Below are 17,709 nucleotides of genomic sequence, written 5' to 3'. Positions count from 1 at the left end.
CCAGATGACTCAAAAAGATTCGGATGTAATATAAAAATTTTCTGATACATCCTAGGGTCATGTTTTACACATCATTCTCATCAGAATAGAACAGTCTTTCAAACGGTACCATTCATATGTTTCCGTCATGTATCTGAGGCGGGAAAAATTGCAAAAAATTGGATTTTTGTTAAAATATCCCTTTTTTTAGCATTTCTGGACCCCTCCCCCTCCCCTGTGTTAACACACAGATCTCAAAATCAACTGAAAAATGTTAAGGGCATAGTGAATATGTCTACAAAATTTCAAGCTTCTATTTAGAACAGTAAGGTAAATATATATATATTAACACATGTGCTAAGAATATCCCCACAATACCCCAAATTCCCGCAAAAACGGGAAATTTTCTAAGACATCCCTATTTACCCTAGGATTATGGTTCGTACCTCATTTTCTTCAGAATGGAAAGTACTTTCTAACGTTACCAATCACATGTCTTCATCATGTATCTGAGGCGGGAAAATCTCGATAAAGAGATTTATTAAAATATCCCTTTTTAAAACCTTTTTACCCGTTTGAACACAACTTGGGGCACCGCAGAGATCTGAAATATATCTGTAGAATACTAAGGAGTACACTGAATGTATGTGCAAAATATCGATCTTCTAGGTGCAAAAGTAAGCCCGCCAAAAAATAATATGCCCACAGCACCATAAATTCCCGTTCAAAACAAGATCTCAGGTAAAAATTCCCTGAGACATCCTTATTTACATTAGCATTATGGTTCGTACCTCATTCTCTTCAGAATAGAACAGCCTTTGAAACGTTTTCCATTCGCATGTCTCCGTCGAGTATCTGAGCGGGAAAATCGAGAAAAAGGGAATTTTTGTTATACAGGAGGTGCAAAAGTAAGTAACTCAAAAAATAGTAAAAATAGGCCTAACAAAAAATTCTTTAGTTTTAAGTTATGACGTATCACACCCTATGTTTCGACCCAGAAAGGCGTAAAACCATACGTAACGTGTTCTAGAACGCTTCCACTCTAGAAAAAAAGCTTTATTAGTACTTTTTAAATCGAATAATGAAAATACAACCCTAACGTATAAACATATACGATATATGTAAGGGTTAATGCCGTGCTACTGCTTTTAACCTTCAATTTATTTCCTGCTCAATAGTAGGCATACCCGTGTTTTGATATTTACTTCAATATCACGAAATCGGGGCTTTTGGCCCGATACTCTAACCAAAACATCACAATTACGTGACTATGTGTGACTTTTAGTAGATACTCAACTATTGGTATGTGCAGGACAAGGGCGCCGTTTTCTGTGTAACTTTGGAGGGCCCTATGAAAGATATGCATTAGTAGAAAGGAAAAATGAACGACCATGTACTGTAGAAATAGGAGAACCTGCTTCAACTTAGCAATTTGGCCCCCCTCGTTAGAGGACCATTTCAACTTTGGAGGTCCCAGACCACTAAACCCCCCCAGGATCGGCGCCCTTGGTGCAGGAGTAACAACTTATGCGAGTTAAATGAAGTTTTTCTAAATAATCAACCTTCACCTAATAAGAATATTAAGTATAATAATAATAATAATAATAATAATAATAATAATAATAATAATAATAATAATAATAATAATAATAATAATAATAATAATAATAATAACAGCGGTTCGGAGTTCACGCATGCATCGGATATATTTAATGAGAATCAAGCAGCCACTAGCATGAGTCACTTCAACATACAGTATGTACTGTAGTTAACCTAAATATTTCTTCACTCCTTTGTGGATTTTTGTAGGAAACGAGTTCCTTCTGAGAATCCCTTATGGCTTTGTCTCTATTCTTGTTTCTATTTTTGTTTTGCTAACGGTACTTTTCTTAATAACTACATACTTGCACTACCTAACACAATAATATCGTATTTTAATATACACTTACCTCCGTTTTTCTAAGCAGACTCCAGCACTAGACAAAAGAACACACACAATAACAAGTCAGAATTCGCTCCACAACAACACGAAAACCAGTCGAGCATGCGCAGTAAGTGCTGGAGACTAGCTTCAAACAAAACACGACAGGTGACGCTCACATCAAGAAGAAATGCATCCGTACCGATGCAAAGATCTGCATCAATTGAGTAATCTTAAACCACAATGCATTTATATGTCTCAAATGACCCATTTTTTATTTTCGATCGTTCTCTAGGGTTGAAAATGCTGCGCATCAGTGACAAAAACGAAATTTATACATATTAACGCGCCATTTGATGCACGTAAATGTTTCAAATTTCCTATGATGCACTTGTAGTTCTGTGTGCAGGTGACTAGCGTATTAATTTGTATCGCGCATTATTTCGATAAAAATAGGAAAAAGGCAGGAAAGGACTGGGTTCGTAGTTTTCTTACACGGCAGAAAACTTGCTCTTCGGCGTCCGGAAGCAACGAGCATGTCAAGAGTCATTGGGTTCTCGAAAGACGTAATAGTGCAATTTTTCAGCAATCTGCAAGAAATAATGGAAAAATATAAGCTTCCAGCGGGTAGAATATTCAACGGCGATGAGTGTGGTACTTGTACGGTGCAAAACCAGGAAAAAGTATTGCACGAAAGGGATTGAAACAGGTTTGGCCGGTGACTTCGGAAAGAAAATAACGTTGGCTGGAGACGGGAAAGAAAATAACGTTGTTGGCGTGTGTAAGTGCTCACACGGGAAGGTCCCACAAGTTTTCCCTCAAATTCCATTGCCACATAGCACACTGGTAGAATATCACGGAAAATGGAAATGAGCAAAATTTAAGGTGCTGTGAACCAGAATCAAAGGAGCTACGGGGCTTCAAAATTTGAATATCCAAAAAATTATATCATGGAATTATGTACTTTTAAGGTAAATATCTTGAAAACCATTAAAGAAATTACAACAAAAGTTGCACAATATAATGCAAAAAAAATGTCCTATCGAAAATAACAAACAGTGTTGCTATAGGTGAAGCAGTGTTGCCAACTCACCATATATATTTTGTTTGAAATAGCACCATATACAATCATGTACAGATTTAAAATTAATTATTATCAATAAACATAACAGTGAAATGTAGTGGTACAATGTTGCACACTATTGGAGCTACGTATGCGGAAAATGTTCAGTGGAGAAGTCTGATATATGGCAATAGATGGTAAAAAAGAACCTGTGCCTCATATTATGAATTTAGTTCAAATACATAACACCGATAGTATAACAGCAAAGTGTCAGTAGTGTCACAAACTATTGATGCATTTGAAAAACGAAATTGAGTGATGCCATTTTTATGTCCTGTGTTAGTTCCAAAGATATATAGGACGGGACCTATAGTGTAAAGTGGGATCCGAAGCATTATGAAAGAGAAAGATTACAATGAAATGTAAAGTAAAAAGTACAACGAAAACGTGTTCGAGGCGGGATTGGAACCCGCGATCCCTTATTCAGATTTGGTAGAGTACTTTCTCGGTTTATGTCTTTCATGTTAACTGACATATTCTTTTAGTCTATTTCTACATATCATACGATTATTTTACTCTACACTGCAATATTACCATATTCACATTGGAAATATAATTATTTTATTACTACCTCATTACGTTTTTAGGCGGCCTGATGACTGTGTGGTCTAGAATGCTAGGTCTTCGCCTTATTAGGGATCACGTGTTCCAATCCCGCCTCGAACATGGTGGTTTCTGTTGTACTTTACACTTTGCATTTCATTTTCTTCTTTCGTCTTTCATAGTGGTTCGGATCCCACTTTACGCTGTAGGTCCCGTCCTATATAGCCTTGGTACTGACACAGGACGTAAAATAGCATCACTCAAATTCGTTTTTCAAATGCATTAATCTTTTGTGACACTGCTGATATTTTGCTACGTTTACTATCGGTGTTATTCTGCATTTGAATTAAATTCATAATATGAGACCCGAATTCCTTTATTACCCTCTGTTGCCACATATCAGATTTTTCCATTGTACATTTTGAGCACACGTAGATCTAATAGTGTGCAAGACTGTACCACTACACTTCACTGCTATATTTAATGATAATAATGCATTTTAAATCTGTGCACAATTGTATATGGTGCGATTTCAAACAAAATATTTATGCTGAGTTGGCAATAGTGCTTCACCCATAGCAGCACTGTTTGTTGTTTTCGATAGGGTATTTCGTTCTCATTATATTGTGCAACTTTTGTGTTGATTACTTTAACGGTTCTCAAGATATTTACCTTAAACGTACATAATTCCATGATATAATTTTCTTGGATATTCAGATTTTGAGGCCCTGTAGCTCCTATCATTGTGGTTGATAGCACTTTAAATTTTGGTGATTTTCATTTCCTATGATGCTGTATTAGATGTGCTATATGGCAATCAGATTTGAGAGACAACTTGTCGGACCTTCCTGTGTTAGGGAACATTTATTTCTCCGTTTTTTGTGTACACAAGGGCAAGAATGAGTCCACCACTGCTGACAGGATCTCTTACTGGAATTGCTGGATACATCACCCCTCCTGAGTGAATGGATTCACGCCTCTTTGTAAAATTTCTGGAACACCCACTTACGCTACGCAGGAAACACCCATTCTCCTTATTCTCGACAGGCACCACAGCCACAAGAGTGTAGAAGCAATTGAGTTTGCCAAAGCATTAAGTATTCTTATGCTGACGCTTCCACCGCACATGACACACAGGATGCAGGTTCTTGATGTTTCGGCTTTTGGACCTTTCAAGTGTTACCTTCGTCAGGAACTTGATATCTGAATGACGAAACATGCAGGAAACAGAGTGAATGAATATGATATGGTCCCACTATAATGAACGCATTTCTACGAGCTTTCACTCCTAAGAATATAGTAAGGGGGTTCGAGAAAGCCGGCATATTTCCTATCAACCCAAATATTGTTGTTGGATTTTAGAAGAGTGGCTAAATACTGCAGTTGTTAGGGCTACACAGGGAAAGCTGTTAGGAGAAGATGATGGTAGCACCAGGAATTGGCGAGAACAATATCAGGTAAACAGCGCAGAATTTCCTTCTGTGCCTGTTGATATTGATAAGCCTACTGGATTACCGAGTATTTCGTGCGTTTCCTCTATTGCGATATCTCCCTTGCCAACCAAGAAGAACATTACTTCTTGAAGGAAGCACCGTTCTATGAAGCGTGAAAGGTCTGATCACCTGCTCTCCGTATAAGAAAATGTTGGAAGAGAGGCAACAATCGAAACAAACAAAATCAACGAAAGGGTCCCTAACCGTGAAAAGGAAAGTGCAGAAGAAGGAAGGTCCCACTTCTTCAATTGGAGATGTTGAAGACAATACATTGTGTGTGTATTGCAACGAAAAATACACCGACGCTAATATAGAGGAGTGGATAATGTGTGTGAAGTGCAATCAATAGATGCATGAGGAATAAACTAACAATAAACCAAGCATGGATCAGTTTGTTTGCGACGGTTGTCGTTAGTTTCTCTTTTTCCTACACTGGACAGAAAGGCAGGTGTCTATGGGTTTTATTATATTTTGTTGTACTAATGAAGAGTATGGGATAATAGTCATAGGCTTAATGTGTAGTTCTATTGATTATAATAACGTAGCATAATTTAGAACGCCGTAAATGTTCATTTAAGGTTTAGTATTGCTTACGTCAGTAAGCAGTGACATGTTAACAATTCGTTGTTCGTATGTATTACCACTTTGTCATATTACGACAATTTCTTCTTCTTCTTCTTTTTTTTTTTTTTTTTTTTTTTTTTTGTAGTGTGGAAAACATTGGTGGACTCTCTTGCCCTACTATGTGGGGTAAGTGAGTCATCTTGGTATATCTGCTGCTTTCTTATCTTATTGTGTCTAGTTCGGTGTTGATGATTTATAAGCAAGGTTAATCATTGGCCGCTAATATTATCATAAGCTGATCAATCTGGGTTCAATGATATCGAACCAGACAACAACTAAATGACTACACTTAACGTATGTCATTAAATAGTTTATTCTTAATTCTCATAACAATTAAATTAATAATGACTAGGGCCTTGCATGGGCAGTGAGGCTACTAGCTACTTTCCTATTTCTTTCGTAAAGTCTTAAATTTACAGTTTGAACTCAAGTCAATTTAATAGGTTTTAGTTAAAGCTAATGATCGTTTGGTTTTGTTAATAACTGCTTAACTTAGACATCTCAAGATAAACTACTAACCTGGTTGCTGTTGATGTATTCCAGTCCTGGTATATCAGTGTTGAAATTACAATGACTAGAGATATAGAAACTTAGGTGCCGAATCACGGGATCTTTCAGAAACGAGAATTTAACTGAGACTGCTCTCCTTGAGTTCTACGTGCAGGTTGAAAACTTCCTTCCGTGTTTCTTACAATACTTTAAATTTCTACCGTTACAATTACTTCGCAGGTGACTCAATTGTCTTCCTTGTAGTAAGACTTCCTTATACTTGACTCTAGATTTTTACAAATGTTTTTACATATTTTCTTGATTGTGAAGTCTATGGAGTAATGTGCATATACAGATTTCTTTACATGGAAGTCTGGCTTTAAACAATGCAAGATATTCTTAAGTTAATTTCCGTATACTCTTATACTGTCTGACCTGCCAATTATTAATGTATCCACCACACTGCCTGCCCTTTAGAAAATAAATCGGATGGTAACCTGGTTTATTTAAAAAAAACATAGTACTATAATAATAGATCAACATTCACTTTGTATTCTTTATTAGGCATCAGTATACATTACTACTTACTTTGTCACGGGTTTCGTTATTTTAATGGTTACAACATGTAACTTATTGATGTTATTCTCTTAACATGTCTCACTTGCCCCACCCTCCCCTAATAAAGTTTGAGGGGTCCTCGAGAACAGAAGCATCCCCGAACTTGGCTCCTCTGTGTGTAAATTTTGGTTATAAGAAGTCCTTAGTAAAAACAGGCTACAAAAGTGGGCGTTAGTCAAATAAAATGTCCTTGTATAATTCGTCTTTCTTTGGAATTTAACCTGGAGCACAGAGAATGGTAATGAACAGGAACGGTGTGTAGAAGATGACAAAGAACACAGTTCTATGAAATGATACAATCCTACAACTCGGGCGTCTGATTTACTCATACCATCATTCGATTCATTTACGAAAGTCTATGATTAAATTCTGAGAAATCCTACGAAAAATATTTGTGTTCATAAGATAGCAGGTAAAGTAAAAGTAAACTAACAAAATATATTAGTTAGGTTCTTCTAATGCTAAAGACTAATGTAGTATTGAACTTCGTACTATTGTACATTATCATATCATACTCAAACGAAGGTAAACAATATTACATTTAAGAAACATAACACTGTCAATGATGACTATGGTTATTATCATTTCTTAAAATCTATATTCAATGTAAAATGTACTATGTAAAGCACAATATTTCGTAAAATCAAGACTTATAATAACCTTGTAAGTAAGACCAATACCAAGAACATAACTGAGTGTGTAAGAGCAAGACCAAAGGCTCTAGTTCAAGACAAAGACAGGTTATGAAAGATTGGTATGAAAACTATGTTTTGGTCTTTAATTTGCTCATTACTTAACATATTTATCAATGTTTTCAATTACCTAATACCTTTATATCTGTTGCTTTATGTAGCATTATTTAACACTTAATACTATTCGTTTTTCTTTTTAACTATTTAAAATAGGCAATTCATATCATTTCGAAACTTTTGCTTTATGAATTCAAGTTGCAGAATAATCCAGTTGAAGTCACTAGAAATATTGTCATGCAAAAGACAGGGTGCTATGTGCCATAATACTATGAAACGATTATTCTCCAAGTTCAAATCTGGAAATCATTGTATAGAGTACCTAGGTACATACTTATAGATAAACCACGATTGGTTTATACCCTGTTTGCTAAGCAGTTGAGATAATTCCACATAGGAGAACTCGATAAATGTCAGTAGAGAATAATACTTCGCAATGAAATTTTGTGCGTCATCTTGACTTGCTACTGATTTGACTTCAACAATTCCAGGAACGTTTAAATATGTGTCGTTAGTCGCTGCTAAACTCTTGTGATACCTTGTTAGTCTTGGCTTTTACCGCCAAACTATTTCCTCAAATGAAAATTGGTGATATACCATAATCCATACATGAAAATCTAAGGCTCAGACCCTGATCACCTACAAGTACCAGTTGTCAATCATGGAAGCTTGAAGCACAAGTGTTGTTGAGTGTATGGTGGAACTGTACAAAAGTAGTTTATAATGCTTTATTTTCAAATTACAGTTGGATTGTAGTTGAGTTTCAATCTAAATGAATCCAGTAAATGTACGCTGCTTTGTCACAGAAACATCTAACTTCGGTTAACCATAGACGAGTTTTGGTAACGTTCCACCACAACTGGCGCGCTCATTCACCTGAAAAAACTCACGAATTTGATAGTGTTAAACTTCTGCTTTAGCCCTTATTGCCTACGTCCCATATCTTGGTCCCTGTAACTAAAATATATTTATACTCATGGTTCACTCCATATGTTTTAGGATTTTCAAGAATCAAGAATAGTTAGAAACAACTTCAAATCAGCCCTGTTCCACCTTTACCTTTTTGACGCTTTCTTGTTCTCTGTGCAGCACAATAGGCGTTGATCACCTGTTTGAAGCAGCCCGATTGTGGATGTGTTGGTTATGGGAACTACATCATACCGTGATGTTTGTAATAACTATTCCAAATGCTTATTGAAAACAGCAAGACATTGGAAAGTTCTTATTCATTGAAGAATTGTAGGCTACCATAGAGAACATGTAACCATAAAAAAAGGAAAAATAGATAAAAAATCAACTTTTTAAAAATAATATTTCGTGTAACTTTAAAAATAAGACCTTGTCTTATATATTTTTTTCTAAAAGGAGGATTGGAATCTATTTTCAGTAGATATGCTCAGGGACCACTAGTTTTATAAATAGATAAGGCACAGATATTGAAAGCACTCCATACCAATTCGTGGACAAATTATTGCGCCAACAGTGAATCACAAGGTGCGGAAATAATTCTATAGGACATATCAACACAACACGTGCTATTAATTATAAACAAAATAGCAAACAAAAACCAACACAAAAAACGCCAAAAAGCAAACCTCACAACCTCCCCTCAAAAATAAATAAAAACTAAACCACCAAAAAACCCAGCATCGATCAACCAAATAATCGAAACCTATCCTAAACCCTAAAAAGTGCTATAAAGCTAAAGAATTATCATAAGAACAACTAACCTAACCTAACCTAACATACCTCATAAAAGCTGCTATAAAGAAAAATTCCTGAAACCAAATCCTTAAAAAACTCCCAAAAGGTGCTCTAAAACTAAAAAAAAAAAAAATATCCATAGAAAACACTATAGCCTATAAAACCTTAATGATTAAAAATACTTTATTATCGAAACTTCTATAATCACAAAAAACTTAATTTTATAATAAAATTTATAAAAAAATAAATCTCAATCCATTATTAACTCTACCAAAATCATTACAATATTATTCACCTTAATATTATTTTCATTAAAGTTTGGGTGGACATAAATAAGTTTGCTAACTGGACATTTGACCGGTTGGACAGATGGCCAGTCCATTTTTGGATGTGGTATTTCTTCATGGCAAAAATCCATGTTAATTCATTAATTACCGATAGTAATTATTAATATCTTATTGTTGCGACAAACTCGCAAAATATTTTTTTTATTGAAAAGCTTATTGGTAGAATTACAATATCATCCCACTTATTTAAAATTGTAACTTTCTAGTAACTACGCATAATGTCTGCAACTAACTTGTATATATATTTTGTTGGTAAAACTTATATTATAAGCGATCAGAAAAATTATGGAACAGCTTAAACTTTAGTTTCCGAAAAAAGAAAACAGAATATATTTTCGAAAATACATACTTTGTACATTTTGGCTTCCTCCCTCCTCTTCATTGGCTATCTGAACTCCTATGGAAAAGACGGTGTTAATTACTTGATCCTATTAATATATGACATACTGTATTTGTTTAGTTAGCTAATGTTATTAAATACAGATGTAACTGAAATTGACTTTCTACAACAGCCACTTCCAATACAATGTTTTGTAACTTCGCTGTTACTCTCGTATACAGTGAATCCAAATATTGAAGTGATAGCTTATGACAGTCATTTTCAACTTTGTAATGTCATTTCCCTCGTTATCAGTAAACACAAACGCAGCAACTGTGAGAGGCAAAGAAATTTCAATGACATATCAATATTATATTGTAATGATTTTAGCTGTATGCTTTGTGAAATCGTGTTCTGTTACTGTTATTCTTAGTAAATACAACTAACAATAGTACAGAAAGACCAACAAACTGAACATTGCAGTGATCAAACCCAACTCAATGCCTTGTCATTACTCGGAAAATGTCCAATTTTGCTCATGAAATTTAATCCAATTTAATCAGAATTTTTGTATTTAAACAGAATTTAATCAGCATTTTTATCTCAATTTAATCACACATGTAATCATTCTTTTACATTTTGTGCCAAAAGTTCCATTTTTTTTTTTGTAACCAGATTTAGTAGGTTTTTGTTCTCTTTCACGGCCCCTTGTTCCAACCTCAAATGGAACATAGTAGATCTTACACACAAAAGGCTATAATTACTTTTTTTTGGAACTCCCTAAATGCAACCTTCATTTAATGTAGCAGGAATTAGACAAAACCTTTCGTAGGTAAGTTCTATGTTGCATTAGGAATTGGAAAAACGGTCTGTAAAAGAGAAAAACAGTTACTAAATCTGGTTGCAAAATGTCGTAAATCTTGCCACAAAACTTAGAAGAATGACTAAATTTCTGACAAAACTGATTAAATTCAGATTAAATACTAAAATTCTGATTAAATTGAAGTGGATTAAGTTTGGTGATCTAGATAGATCATTTTCCCACTACTTTTGTCCTGTCACTATCATTTCTTTAGTTCTTAGTATAAATAACAAACAGTAGCATGAAAAGAGTGGATTAGAACTTCGTATGTACACGAGAAAAAATGCATTCACACTTCCAGTTTTAATATCCTACAACTATAGACCACCAACAATACTGTTGAGGTTCGCTGGTTGAGAACTACTTAAGGCGTTCCAGAAGTACTTTGTTTGAAACATGTCAGTGAACCAAACAGCAAAATAATAGAAAAATATCCATGCCTCTGCGACGAAAGAAATTCAGGTAGAATACGCTGTTTACTATCTACAGAGAGATTGACATCATGAGAAAGTAAAAAAGAAATCTTGTTTAACCTTAGACTTACAAAGGAAAAATCAATGTTGCTCAAACATTCATTTTATTCTACAGATTACAGTATTTTGTAAAATCTCTTAATCTTTTACATTATTTGTTTCAACGTTACCTTAACTTTTGTTAGTTATTAGTTTTAATATCTCTAGTAATATTTTATGAAAAAACTATCAGGTCGACGTGTATTAACTTCCATCTTTCTTTTGCTAGAATATTTTTATAAGCAAAACCATCGTAGTTTTTATTTTTAAATGTATTATTATTATTATTATTATTATTATTATTATTATTATTATTATTATTATTATTATTATTCATTTACACATTAAAGCTAAAAAGAATATTTTTAAGTTATATTACTGGTTTCCAGTGTGTTCGGGAAATAAAACGAAAAAGAAAAAGAAAAAACGAAAAAGAGAAAGAAAGATATCTATGAAAAGTAAAAACAAAATATGCAGAGGGTGTCACTTTAATTTGCGAAAACGATTATATCAATAGAAAACATGTCATATGTTTCAAATATGACAAATAATCATATTTTGTGTGCACATCATAGTTTGTGTAATGTAATCCCTAATTTATAAAACAAGTATATTTTTACTAGAATCATATACGATATCAAAAGAATACAAATTATTTCTTGTATTACACCATAATATATCATTTACTATCCCTTGCTATATTCTAAGTAACCGAGAACTCTAATTTTGTAAAAAAAAAGAAAAAAAGAAAAAAAAGAAAAATGAACTAAAACTTAAACGAATAGGAATATAGAGAAATGTTTCGGATAATATTTCAATTGGAGATATCTCCACTCTCTTTTTCTCACTGTTAGCATATACATGATTTTTGCATCTCATCTCTAGATGGAGAACTTTGAGTAAAGAGAAGTCATCACACAGCTTGCAAGAACAAATTAAATGTAGAAGTGTTAAATCGACTTACAGTAGATTTGAACCCACGACCTCACGATTTCTAACCTAGTGCCTATAACACCTCGACTATTCTTTCACTACTGCCGGTAGCTCCTAACTTGAGAGTTGTGTTAGGTAATGATGGCCAAAGGGAGAAAGAACTGAAACAAAAGTTTGATGTCTTTTTTAACAACGTAGAAACTATCGGTTTGCCAAACGAAGGGTTAAATAGCAAGTCTCTGTAAGGACAACCTTTTCAAAGAAACCTTAAGTGTGACACATTATTTCTTTTATGCCATAGAAACATGTGTGTCTTTGTAGATCTTAAATTAATTACACTAAAAACTAAAAGGAGCATCTTGTGTGCTAAACTAATACATTATTATCTGTCAAAAAGATTTTTGTAGCGGATCTGAATTGTTTAACCCTTCTTGGAATCTATGTTATGAACAATCAATCCATACACTACGCATCCACTTCGTAATTTAATTATGTTTAACAAAGCTAATCAAGTAGCAAGTGTGAATAAAATAGATATATTTACATTTATTTTACTGTTTCAGTTCACGCAACAAGCTTTGAAAATATAAAAAAGAAATCAGAACAAATCCTCATAGCTTAGCACTTAAAGTTAATACAACGAAGGTATTACAACTAGTAACAGATATTACATTTGTTACAAAAATTTGTGTTGTGTGTTGTTGGGTGAGTGGCTATCGTACTTACCATTGAGGTATTCATTAGGTGTCTTGGGTTCCAATCTCCGCCACACCTGATTTATCATTCTTTTCCAAATACTTGTTAAGAAAGAACCATAAATAGAAGGAAACACTTCAATCATTTATATTTGAGCTGACCACGTGATGCTTGTACTTCAATACTACTTCGAGCAACCGTTTGTGTAGTGGCGGACATAAGTCCTTGACCATGTAATGGCGATTGCCTTGAAACCAAATGCAGAATATGAGCATTTAATATGTTATATCTGTAGTTGGGCGTGGAGAAGAAACAAAATTGAGGACCATAGCTATAAGAACAACTCGATTTATTAATATAAACTATTCAACGATTTTTGATTTATATTATCTTAAAATAAATACGAAAGACGTTTTGAAAAGAATAAAAATTACGTAAAATTTTGTAAGCGAAGGCAAAGAAACCTAACGTGGACATTACGCATTGATCTTGGTTCAGTGGTCAAGGCACTCAAACAGTAATCTGAAGTTCCCGAATTGGATCCGTAAAGGGCAAGAATTTTTTTTTACTTTAGAATTTTGGTGGCGATTGATCGGCGATGAATCACGTTTAATTATCTTCAGATATTTAAATAGTCGAATGTTTCACTACTCGATATATCAAATCTTCAGGAATAGCAATAATAATAATAATAATAATAATAATAATAATAATAATAATAATAATAATAATAATAATAATAATAATAATAATAATAATAATAATAACTATTATTATTATTATTATTATTATTATTATTATTATTATTATTATTATTATTATTATTATTATTATTATTATTATTATTATTATTATTATTATTATTATCTCGTAGAAGATTACAAGGTAGGAGTCACGCAATTACATGGCTATTGGTAGAAGGTGAATGGTGTGTATTGCTAGGAACATATTTTAACTCATATTTACCGTAACAAAACTCTAACACTGTATGAACTAGACAACAAACATACGGCAGAACTTTGTCAGGACAAAACGTTCAGTCACGCTGCCAAATCATAACTTCACGCTGCAGACAAATGAAATCTATGACTGAGACTCTTTTTAGCCTCTTCATCGATACACCAGTGAAGAGTTATAATGCAACCTGAATTGAATGTCTGACCCTTGCATTTCCGTAAAATTACTTTCCTTCTATGATGGTACGCTCAGTCTAAGACAACTGAAGAGGGTTCTTACAGAAGTAGAGGACATTTTTGCACATGTTCCAAAAAGTCCTCTCTTAATTGAACTAATCTTAACACGAATGAAATGAGACACTCATTGTACAAGTTACATGAGTGAAAAGTGTGCTGTTGGGAAATTATCAAGAGAGATCGTCGGCACATGAACACAATCGGTGGTGAATAAATGACCTTTGATATGTGAGTGAATACTTCAAAAGTGTATACGTGAACCCTAGCAGCTTCTCTAGATAAGTGTGTAGGGAATATTTTGGTTTTTGTATTTATTTGAAATCAAGGATCTATAATTTAGAAAACGTCATGTATATTAATTTATAGTTAGTACTAAGTTTCGCAATCCTGTATTTGCCTGGTCTAGTGGTTACCACAGATGACTTAAGTACGCGAGACCTTGGGTTTGAATCCTGGTTGTGAGATAATGCTCGAAATAAAACAGAAACTACTGTGAGGCCATTACAGGCTGCTTGACATACAAAATAGAGGAATGCACTTACTTGGCGCTTCATAATCGTATATGATATAGTCGTATTTCGGATTACTTCCTAAAGGCACATTCTGTGGATGTCCTGTAAAATAAAACATAAAGAATAGCCTACATTGTTTAATTCCATTAGGTGACTCCTACTAATAACACTATCTTTGTCCTCCCCAAAACTTAGGTCAACTCTAAACTAATTCTATAAATTGATATTTCTTAAAAATTTAATTACTTTGAGTTTTCCCACCAGCCGTCTTAAAGTAATACCACATTTACGCAGTTATTCAAAGACTCTTGTGTACACAACGTTATAATATTCTGTAGTATATGTAATTTATATACTATATTATATACTATGCTACATAATATGATTTAGAAGTAAGCAATAGTGCAAATAGTGACATCTATTAGCGTTAATGTTTATCATTAGAAATTAGGGTAATGTAGATACTACAGATTCAAAAGTTTGCTTTTCATAAGTACGAAGGATGATCAAAAATTATGCGCAATTTTGACATAAATCTTCCTACATTCTTCTCTGTCCTCCCCTATTTTGTTGTTATGCTGTTGCGATCATGCAATGAACGTTTGATTCTAATTAATCCATTTGTCTTCCTTTTGTTGCAGATAGATCATAACCGCTAATTTAGAAGTTTAAACCAAACGGCAACAACAAGCAGTGATCAGCAGCCGCAATCCATCAAAACAGTGTTTTTCCGCAACGCAGTGTCTAAGAAAGGATTGAAAAATAAAAAAAAAAATAAATAAATAAATAAAATAAAAAAAATAAAAAAAATTGGTCGCACAAGTGTTAGGAACGAGGAAGATGCCGAACGACTATCTACGACTACAAATGATGACAACAGCGTGCATGTAACATGATTCTCTTAGACAAACGAGTGACTATTGATGAAATGACACGCCGTCTGGAAATTAGTTATGGTTCCTGAAACACGTTCCGACCACAAAACTGGATCACTGCTCCTTGTTCCTGTTTGGTTCAAACTTCTAATGGAGCGATCGTGATTTATCTGCAACAAAAGGAAGACAAATGGAGGAATTAGACCAAACTTTCATAGTATAACCACTGTAGCACAACAATAAAACAAACGAGAACAGAGTTCTATGTGAACAATGTAAGAAGAGTTATATTGACTTACCTTCCTAAGAATAATTAACTTTTGAGAGATATCATTTTGAATTTATTATATATATAAATTTATACATATATATAAATATATAATAAATATAATAATTATATATATAAATATATATACAGGGTAGCTCATTTTAATCTTTCCACGGAAATATCTCGAAAACGGTTCCACATAAATGAAACAAACAAAAACTCAAAAAGAAAATGTCATGGGGCGCGTCGAACGCTGTTGTTGTGGTGTCTCCCAGAGCCACCCTTTACGGAGCCCACATCCCACTTTAACATTTTAAATAGAAAAATGGGGCGATTGAAACCTTGTTCGATAGATCTTTAAACCTAAAAAGTGTAGTGATAAAAGATTTTTCATATCGGTATCCGTATTCAGAATGGCCGCCAAAACATATATATATATATATATATATATACATATACTGGCGTATTTCGGGGGCTTCCGGGCTTAAGCCCCCCCCGAAATCTTAATTACTATAGTAAAGTATATGAAATATCTTGCAGCATTTTCATATTTCCAGGCAAAGCCCCCCGAAAGTTAGCAAAGCCCTCCCCGAAACAAAATCGTAAATCCGCCACTATATATATATATATCAGATAAAACGTCCAGTACCGCTAACGTCGAAACTGTTTAACATAAATGGACCGAACAAAAACTCAAATAGGAAAGGTTATGGAGCACATCGAATAGTGTTGTCGAGGTGCCTTCCAGGGCCGCTCTTCATGAGGGTCCAAAACCCAACTTTAAAATTTTTAATGGAAACATGGGGAGAGTGATACCACGTTCGATAGATCTTTAACAACTAGAAAGCGTTGCGGTAAAAGGTTTTTCATATCGGTCACCGTATTCAAAATGGCCACCAAGACACGGTGCCTATACAAGATAAAACGTCCAGTACCACTAATATGAAAACAATTGAATCATAAATGAACCGTACAAAAACTCAAATAAGAAAGGCCATAAGACACATCCAATGATATTGTCGCGATGACCCCCAGGGCAATCTTTCATGGAAGCCCAGGGCGAAATCCAAAATTTTAAATGGAAACACGCGGCAAGTGATACCTCGTTCACACTGCAAAACTGCATTGTTTGAGAATTTGGTTCGCATTTCTGTTGATCATTTTTTGCTTGAGTTCATTGCCTGCAACATAAATGGAAGGTACCATATAATAAATTTTACCTGCTTTATCTCATTACAGAGACACGTATCCCTTACAAAAGCTTATCTCAGATAATTTTGTTGCAAAGATTCAATTTCCAAAAACTAAGATTCTCATTTGCAATTTCACCATTCTTTCCAGTTTCAACGGTGGGAGGTTGGGGCGATAATTCTCTAGAAATTAGATTTCCTCCTATGCATTAAGTCACTTTTACTTTAATCATATTTTTCTTTGTTGCATTGTTCTCGAGCCGTGGAATGATAAATACCCTCTATGATCTCCTACAGGAGTTTTATTCTGCTCATTTATCTCCAACCTTTTCATGTTAGTGGTACTAGAAGTTTTATCTGATACAGGAACCATGTCTTGGCGGGCAATTTGAAAACGGTGATCCATATGATAAATGTTTTGCCAAAACACTGTTTAAAGATCTTTTAAGCGAGTTATCACTCGAACCATGTTTTCATTTAAAATTTCGAGGTTGGAAGACGACCCTGAGGTCACCACAACAACATCATTCGACGCACCCTATAAAAGTTTCCTGTTTCACTCTTTGTCCTCGTCATTTATCTTCAACCGTTTTCATATTAGTGGTTCTGGACTGGACGTCTTATCTGATACAGGGACCATGTCTTGGCGGCCAGTTTGAATAGGGTGACCGATATGAAAATTCTTTTGCCTCAACACTTTTTAGTTTTAAACATCTATCGAACGAGGTATTACTCGCCAAACGTTTCCATTTAACATTT

General features: G+C 34.1%; 1 protein-coding gene across 1 annotated transcript in view; it reads right to left on the bottom strand.

The window, feature by feature from the left end:
- The window catches only part of LOC145683726 (uncharacterized), a 211,046-nt gene that overhangs the window by 98,295 nt on the left and 95,042 nt on the right, over positions 1 to 17,709 (bottom strand). The window contains exons 17-18 of the mRNA XM_081755197.1: positions 14,648 to 14,719; positions 9,940 to 9,987 (exon numbers count right to left, since the gene is read on the bottom strand). Of these exons, the coding sequence (XP_081611323.1) occupies positions 9,940 to 9,987; positions 14,648 to 14,719 (120 nt within the window). The remainder of the gene's footprint in view (positions 1 to 9,939; positions 9,988 to 14,647; positions 14,720 to 17,709) is intronic.

Source organism: Thermobia domestica, chromosome 4 (assembly GCF_964235325.1).
Source record: "Thermobia domestica chromosome 4, izTheDome1.hap1.1, whole genome shotgun sequence".
Taxonomy (NCBI): Eukaryota; Metazoa; Arthropoda; class Insecta; order Zygentoma; family Lepismatidae; genus Thermobia; species Thermobia domestica.
This window is presented reverse-complemented; position numbering and strand designations above follow the sequence as displayed.